At 52.8% G+C, this 8559-nt stretch overlaps 1 protein-coding gene across 1 annotated transcript; it reads left to right on the top strand.

Annotated features, from left to right (window-relative positions):
• Positions 1–2685: 2685 nt before the first annotated feature.
• On the top strand, positions 2686–4886 carry DAD1 (defender against cell death 1). Its single transcript, XM_063354425.1, has 3 exons — positions 2686–3040; positions 3963–4114; positions 4670–4886. The coding sequence occupies exons 1-2, from the start codon at positions 2800–2802 to the stop codon at positions 4091–4093; spliced, it is 372 nt and encodes a 123-aa protein (XP_063210495.1). The 5' UTR covers positions 2686–2799; the 3' UTR covers positions 4094–4114; positions 4670–4886.
• The last annotated feature ends 3673 nt before the right edge of the window (positions 4887–8559 follow it).

Below are 8559 nucleotides of genomic sequence, written 5' to 3'. Positions count from 1 at the left end.
GCTGTGTGGGTTTCGTAAGGTGAAGAGGAAACCCTGCAGTTTCTGATGGTTCTCTGTAGATGTGAATATGCAGAGGACCTTTGGAAGAGCAGCAGTTGCTAGCATTTGTGTTGGAGAAATACTAGAAGTAAAGGGTACCATTAACCACTGCAAATAGCAAGTTGTGGCCCTGGGAAAGAACAGGAAGATACCATAAATTACCCAAAATAAGGGAATACCAAAGTAAGCTCAAGGGAACAGAACTGTTAACTATTTCCATCTGCAACAAAGGCCAAGGAAGAATGCACTTGGACTATGAGTGAACTATCCTAATTAACACATTAAAAACCCCACCCTCTGGTAGGGAGACCCCCCCTGCTAACAAAAGCCCCCTCCTCACGGAGCATGTGTAGTAAAAAGAGAGGATGGTCTGACTTTAAGTAGAGACAAAACACAGCAAGAACCAACACGAATGAGGATGATTAAGCATAACTGTAGGAGATTTAGGAGATTAAGATTAATCCTAAATCCTAAATTAGATTAAGCATAACTGTAGGAAAGTAATGATAACTGTTGCTTAACTGTTGCTCACAACGTGTAAATGCTTTACCGTGTGCTAACTGGGTTGTGCTAGCTTTGTGGATGAACCACCTAGCACCCATCTCTGTGCAGAAATGAAATAAACAAGCATCTCGCCTCTGTGTGTATATCAGCTTCTTGCACACTGGGTTAAAGGAATCCAGCTCTGGGACAATATTTTGGGGAAGAAACAGGGGACATGGCTGTGGATCCCATTCCCACACGTGCCTGTGCTCCTGCGCTGGACAGGAGAGGGGACACAGGCAAATGATTATTCACAGAGATGCCACAAAAATGGGCAATGACCAAGGGAAAAAGGTCCCAGTCCCCTTACAGGCATTGCAGTGAAACCCTGGGGCAATATGCATGCTCTGGTCCCAATTCCCTCCATGACCAGTGAGACTAACACATCAGGATACCGGAAGACAGATAACCTCGCAGACTGTGTCCTAGCGAAATCATGCTGTTAATCCCATCTCCTAGCCACAGAAACTGAGCTCAGAAACGTAAAAGGTGTCTTCTACAGGACGAGGCTCCTTCAGGAGGCACTGGAGGCAGGATCAGAGGCACCTGTAAGCATCAGCCCTACCACTTACAGACACGGACTTCAAAGGGGAAACACCCAGCGCAAGCAGAAACCCAAGAAGGAATGCGAACACACTACTGCTGCTGCCCAACGCCCGGACGGGTGCATTCCCTGCCCCAAAACCACGTCTTGTTTCTTGGGGGTAGTTCTATCCCTACCCCAAGCGCAGGTAAGGAGAAGACATTCATGGGGAGCAAGCTCACGAGTTAGAAGGGACCAGGCCTCCAAAAATTCATGCTGCAGGACTGATGCCATGATGTAGTTCAAGGGACACAAAATATCACTTCTGTCCGAGGGAAGGGACAGGAAAACACCTTCATTTCAGAGCCTGTTCGGGAGTATCAGCTGTCCACAGCCAGAGCGCCCCTCGGCTGGGCCAGGCGGGAAGGCTGGAATGGTTTAAACCGAAGGAAGACTTGGGCAGAAAAGTTCTCCTTTTGGTCTCTCTCCACACGCACACACCCAAAACCTAAAAGAAGCGCAGCCATTTTGCTCTCGCTTCAGACTCACCATCGTAAGAGTTTTTAACCAAAAGCAAAGAAAACAACGGTTTGCCTTTCCCCAGCTCCGAGAAGGGGCCCACAAAAGGCAGAACACAGTCAGTCTGTAAACACCCACCTACCCTGAGCCTCCCCCCTCCCTCTCAGCGGAGGCCACCTCAGGCCAGAGCATCTCCCAGCAGGATCCTCCAGTCCCAGGAGTGCTGGTTTTCCCGAAACAAGCCCTTTTCGGGCAGGCCGGCGCAGGGCCACACACACCCGGGGGCTAGGAGCTACTGAGAGGCGGCTGCTAACCCGCCTAGAACGGCCGTCGCTTGGCTCTCACTGGCTCCTGAAAGCAGCCCCTCTCTAATCAGCCTAGCAACAAGCCATCGCTTGGCTCTCATTGGCTCTTGAAAGCAGCCCCTCTCTAATCTGCCTAGCAACAAGCTGTCGCTTGGCTCTCACTGGCTCCTGAAAGCAGCCCCTCTCTAATCAGCCTAGCAACAAGCCATCGCTTGGCTCTCATTGGCTTTTGAAAGCAGCTCCTCTTTAATCCGCCTAGCAACAAGCCGTCGCTTGGCTCTCATTGGCTCTTGAAAGCAGCCCCTCTCTAATCTGCCTAGCAACAAGCCGTCGCTTGGCTCTCATTGGCTCTTGAAAGCAGCCCCTCTCTAATCTGCCTAGCAACAAGCCGTCGCTTGGCTCTCACTGGCTCTTGAAAGCAGCCCCTCTCTAATCCGCCTAGCAACAGCCGTCGCTTGGCTCTCACTGGCTCTTGAAAGCAGCCCCTCTTTAATCTGCCTAGCAACAAGCCGTCACTTGGCTCTCATTGGCTCTTGAAAGCAGCCCCTCTCTAATCTGCCTAGCAACAGCCGTGGCTTGGCTCTCATTGTCTCTTGGAAATCTTGGGGGTCTCAGACTCGACAAAGCCTTCAGCGCATGCGCCAGCAGAGAACGCGGTCCCGCCTCTCCCCCTCCGCGAGACGCCGCAAGCGCATGCGTACAGGGGCCGCCCGCGCCTTCCAGTTCCGCCCTGTCGCGCGCAAGAGGCGCGCGCCGGCGCAGCTCCCACTGACCCCGCGGCGAGCTGGGCGCGCGCTTGCGCGGGCCCGCCGTACCCCGGAAGCCGTTGCCCGGGCTGGTTCCGGCCACCTCAGCCTGGCCGGCGGGACCATGTCGGGCGCGGCGGGCTCCGGCGCGGGGGCGGCGGGCTCGGTGGGCTCGGTGGTGCGGCGCTTCCTGGCGGAGTACGGCAGCGGCACGCCGAGCCGCCTCAAGGTGCTGGACGCCTACCTGCTCTACGTGCTGCTCACCGGGGCTCTCCAGTTCGGCTACTGCCTCGGCGTCGGCACCTTCCCCTTCAACTCCTTCCTCAGCGGCTTCATCTCCGCCGTCGGCAGCTTCATCCTGGGCGGTCAGTGCCCCGCCGCGCCCGCCCCGGCCCCCCGCGGGTCTCCCTGGCCTCCCCTTCGCAACCGCCCACTCTCCGTAGGCAAAGCCTGAGCCCCGCTCCCCCACCCCCATCCCCCTCCAGCGACCGTGGGACCGCAGCAGCGCCCGGAGGCCCCACGGGAAAGTTGACCTAGAAATAGCCAGATCTCCTGTAGTAATCGCAGGATTCCCCTTGCAGCCGCAGGCGTTCTCCAGCATCCCGAGGGAGTCACCCACAGCAGCCCTCAAACCTACCCCGGCAGCCAGGGCGTCCCCGCAGCAACCTTCAACACCCCCCGCCTTCCCCCGTAACACCCGCTTCTGCTCCCAGAAACTCCCAGGCTCCTGCCCCACAGCAGGGTGCTCCACAGCAGCTGTGGGCCTGCAGGGGTCCTGGCCCTGTGCAGGACAGAGCTCCTCATCAGCCCCAGGGTGCCCTTGTTTCTCCCTGACAGCAAGGAGCCCTGCTTTTTACCATCTTGTATTGGTGTCTTTCTTTAGCAACCATCCCAAACTCTAGCAACTACTGCTTCAGGGTGTTGCTCTCCTATAATACCCCCCAAACACACCTTGTTCCTGTGCAGCCCTCCCCAACACACCCAGTAGAGGACATAGAAATATTCCCATTTCTGTGCGAGTCCCATCCTGTTATAAGCCTGTTCCCGCCAGGCCTCGCTTGGCCATCCCTGATAGTGTAGTGCAATGGGGGAGCTGATTGTATAAAAGCCCTGTGCAAGTCCCCTGACAGCATCCTGCTTGTCTTACAACAAAGACAGTTACCTTTTCTTGTGGTACCCTGCTGGAACCGTGACCCAGACTGGGGTGGGCGGCCCTGGGTAGTCTGTGCTTCCCACCATGACTTCCTTTTGTGATCCCTGATCTCTCATTCTTTCTGTGCCATGCAGTTTGCCTCCGGATCCAGATCAACCCCCAAAACAAAGGCGAGTTCCAAGGCATTTCACCAGAGCGGGCATTTGCCGATTTCCTCTTTGCCAACACCATCCTCCATCTTGTGGTCATCAATTTTGTTGGCTGAGCTTCTAGAAGAGACTGTGAGGTACTGATCCCTGGAGTCACTAAGGGGAGACCACAGCTCACACGGCTTCAGTACTTTTTAGAGTTGGGAGGGAACTTGGAAGATAGTGAATCCAGGAGTCCTAACTCCCATCTTCGTCTTGGACAAGTACAGTTAAGCTGTTGTCTTCTAGGTTGATACAAGGTTAAGATTTACAGCTGTCTGGTTTTGTGCCTGTGCTTTTGGCTTATATTGTTTAAAAGGCAGTTTAATGAGGAGCGTTACAGAAACCTACCCGCATTTCTCTCTTATGAGAGAAATACCCCATTCTTTGCAAGAGGGGTTTTAGGAGCTGGAACTCCTGGGCTCCGTTTGTGAGGGTTGTCCTATCTGGAGGCCGTGGTGTGGCTGGTGTCCAAGCGTTGAGTTTCTCAGCAGGTGAGAGGAGGGAGTTTGGGACAAGGAGAGTTTGGTGCTGGAAAGTGGAGGACATGCCTTGTTATTATTGTCGCAAGGGGCCACAAGATCAATGGAGCTTGTGAGGTATTTCCTCTTCCTTTGCAGAAACGTCGTTCACGTTGCCTTTTCTCCTTCCAGGTCTTGAACCGCTCTTGAGCTCTGATGCCACAGCCTGGCACTGGGAAGTGCTGTTCCTCATCAGACCCTTACCCACTTCCTTGATGGAGGAAGCAGCGCTCAAGATTCTTCCCCACAGACTGTCCTATGGAGGGGTCTGCTGTCCCACAGAGGCATCTGCTGCCTCATTACAGTTACTGTAATCCTTTCTGACAATAAAACCCTTTCTAATACTGCAGTCTTTTCCCTGTTGGTGGCAAATACAGAGGTTCTTCTGACACCCAAGCTCCCTCTCAGGCACTCTGTCCCTGTTTTTACCCTCCTCCCTCCCTTTCTGCCCAGCAGGCGTTTTTTCTCTGCCCCAGTTTCACAGGGAAGCAGGAAACAAGTGATCATGGAAACGCAATTGTCATCCACCCTTTTCATGTCCTTGTTTCCTGCCCCTTTATCTTATGGAAAGTATATTGTCGACGTGCCCCCAGGCTTCAAAGCTGTGGAAAAATTTGGGTTAGGCTGTGGTTAGTGGTCATGAACGGAAGAAAGCAGAGGGGCTCCTCCAGCACATCCCCAGGTGTACTGATCCCCCCCACAGGCCCTCCCGTATCCCTCAAAGGCACGTGGGGCACAGCTGGATGTCCCAGCTGGACTTACAGGCCCACTAAGGCCTGGTAGTGACACAGCCACCTTAGCACAGTGTTGGCTTTTCTTCAGCCTGACGTGCGGATAAACCCAAGGGTGTTGGAAGGGGCTGCCAAGCTGTGTCAGTGCCTCAGACAGAACTGCGCTTGAGCTTGAGTCCATGGAGAAGGTCACCCCTCAGACTTAACCTCATCGAAAATCTTTCCCCCTCTAAAGTGTAGTGAAATGCTTAAACTCAATGGCTTTGTCCCGTGGCTGTTGCCTCCTCAATCCCAAGGTATCTCCTGCATTGAGGCGAAATGTTTCTTTGTCCTGATGGAAAATTAGAGCCCTGTGGTGATCAGATTGTGGAGACAGGATGAGATGTGAACCCCAGCTAGCCCCTCCACACCTTTGGCTGCAGAATGTACCTGCGTTGCCTTCATGCGTGAGGCTCAGCCCATGTACTGGTCCTGCTTCAGGCTCTGCTTTGCTCTGCAGCTGAAACACTGGGTGGGTAAAACGTGAGTTGAGGCGATGTGACAGAAACACTTGTCTACCGGCACGAAGGAGATAAAACATGGGGTCTGATGGCTTCTGTCTCTCAGCATTGGATTATGGCTCCTGTTTACCATCTTTTTCCTTAACAGCATTTCCAGCTGTGCTGCAGCCATTGAGCCCATAAAAGTGTGAAACCTGGGGCTCCAAAGTCCCTTGCCTCTCTGAAGACTGAGGTATGTGGGAGCGGGGTCTTCACTGCCTCTGGGTTTGTTCACGACGGCACCAACTTTGTACAGCTGAGGAGCCGGCGGGGGACTCCACAGCGGCCGGATCGTGAATGAGGCACCGAGCTCTTCCTCCCCGTAAGAAGGGCCCTCTCAGAGCCATGCCCGTGGCAGACAGGGCCGCCATGTTCACGGGGGCAGGAAGAGCTCAGGGTCTCCCCTTTGCCGCTGCAGCTGCTGCCGTTTGCAAGCTGCGGGTGCCCCCCGGTGGGTCCGTGTCGCTCGGTCTCCCCCCCCGGTTCGGCTTCGGAGAGCGCTCCGGGCTGGGACCCTCCTGTGGCCACTTCCAGGAACTGCACGGGAGCCGGTGGGAAAAAGAAAAGCCGTGGGGTTTCTGCCTTTTGTTGTCTTTTAGTTGTTTGGGGTTTGTTGTGGTTTTTTTTGTTTCTTGATTTTTACCAGCTTGAAATGCCTCTAGTTGCCATAAACTCAGCGTTAGGCTTCAGGTCCTGTTAGAGCTACTCCCGCACCTGAATAAGCTTCAACAAGTCTGTAGGCGTCTCCAAGCTCTGCTCCTTACAAAGACCATGCCTGGGTTCACGATGTGGAAGAGGGCAGGAGGAGAGGCTGTTTCGTGTACAGGGACATGTTTAATGAGAGAGGACAAATGTCGAGCAGGGTATTTTCCCCAACAAAATCCCTAGAAAAGATGCAAGTTCATCTCATACCCATAGGTAGGTATTAGGGGGCAGGAGCTGGCATAAAGGAGAGGGTGCTAGAGATGGACCATGGCAACATCTCCTTCCCTGCCAACGTGAGCACTCTCTGGCCTGCTCCATCTTCCTTCTCTTTTGGGTCAGAAGTGAAAGGATTTTTTTGTGCGGATTCATTGCCCGTATAACAGGGTGCAGAGGCCTATCAGCAAATTCAGAAATTTTACACACTTCTAAGATCTCTCCCTGCCACCCACCACACTTTATAATGTATTTTCTCCCCCCCCCTGCTTTCCCCTGCCTACGCTATACATAGCTCAGTCTTTCCTGCAGTACCCAAAACAACTCCCCCCAGACCCAAGAGCAGGCAGTAGTGGTGAGGGGGCAGGAAGGGAGGGTGCCTTAACCTGATTCAGCTTTGGCCTGTGGTCTAACGTCTGCTGTTCTTTTCCACACGCTTCTCGCCCTCCCTGCCACGTGCCACACCAGCCCGACTCCCCTCACCCCCTGTTTTGCGCTCCACTTTCCAGAGGAAGCGGTTTCTGCGGTAGGGTGTAGAAAAGCATCAAAAGGTGACCTAGATCTTGATTATGACATCATGGAACTGGTGGTGCGTCCTCTTCCTGCCCCACCTGTGTCATGAGACCCCCTTCCACGTCCTGTCCTACCATGTTATTTCCTGCCTTTGCTTTGCACTGCGGTTTTTCTTTCTCAAAATAAACAAGAAAGCACAAAGTGGTGATGAGGGGGGCACATTGTGGTGGTGGGAAATTGAAAGCCTAATATGTGAAAACATCATTGAACCAGACCCACAAAGTCAGTATTTTGCAGATCACATGCTAAGAGTCATCTTAGTAAAAATATTTAACTTACTTACTTACACTCATCCCCTCACTCAGCAAATCTTATCACTGGGGTCGTTTAACCTGGAAGAGAAAAGACTGGGATGGATAAACAATGGCAGCATGCTGTTCCTTCTCCTTGACCATACAGCCAGGAGTGGGTTTGAAATGCAACACAAAAAATTTAAGATGGATATTAATTTCAAAAACTCATGCCAAAGGTAAATGGGTGTGGAAACTTTTCTTCCAAGTCCCTGAAGATCTCTGGAATGAGGTTAATCAGTTGGAAATCTGCAAAATGCAGTGACTTGCTTTGTATTTCAAATATGGTTCAGGCAACTTCATCAAGCTGTTTCCCTGTGAGGTGGCAAACCTCATCATGAGTGAAATGTAAAACCTCAAGAGCTGTCTGGAATCTGGCATTTAAAGAGCCGTGGCCTTTCTACAGCTGGAGAGAAATGAGGGTGACTGTTGTGTCAGGGGAGAGACAAGAGAGTGAGTCCCTGAACATCAGTACTATAAAATAATCAGGCCAATAGACCCAGAAAGTTTGAAGTTTTCCTTGGCAGAAGAGGTCAGTCACCCTGTCACCCTGTCACCCTGTGACAGGCCACTTGGTAAATGGCAGCACCACGGCAGAAGACCAGGGTAACTTTGTCATGTTGCTGCTCAGCACTGTGGAGTCGGGTCCTGTGGCAGGGATACTGACATAGTCTTCACATGGGGACCCTCTCCCACATGAAGCAATAGGGGGTTTTGTCTAAATGCATTTGAAGCATGAGTCTTTCCAAAATTGGAGTTCCTGCCAATGGCTGTGAATCCAGCAGGGTAAGAAATAACCCATGAGGGGGAATCACCCCCACCAGTCCGGCAAGGCTTTTCCTGCCACTCCATTTGGGCACCAGCGTGAGGTACGAGCAAGGTTCAAGCTTTTCAGGGAGGGTGTGCTTCTTTCACTGCACCCTTCTCTTTTCTGCCTTCAGAGGAATCTCTGGTGCTTCAGCAGAAGATGG

This window comes from Chroicocephalus ridibundus, chromosome 17, assembly GCF_963924245.1.
Source record: "Chroicocephalus ridibundus chromosome 17, bChrRid1.1, whole genome shotgun sequence".
NCBI classification, from domain to species: domain Eukaryota; kingdom Metazoa; phylum Chordata; class Aves; order Charadriiformes; family Laridae; genus Chroicocephalus; species Chroicocephalus ridibundus.
Note: the sequence above shows the minus strand (reverse complement) of the source record. Positions and strands in the feature narration are given on the sequence as shown.

What these genes read in the sequence shown, in the direction of transcription:
- DAD1 (XM_063354425.1), top strand. Translation starts at nt 2,800, where the DNA reads ATGTCGGGCGCGGCGGGCTCCGGCGCGGGGGCGGCGGGCTCGGTGGGC. An exon ending in CGGCAGCTTCATCCTGGGCG is followed by an intron (nt 3,041 to 3,962) that starts GTCAGTGCCCCG and finishes TGTGCCATGCAG; the next exon opens with TTTGCCTCCGGATCCAGATC.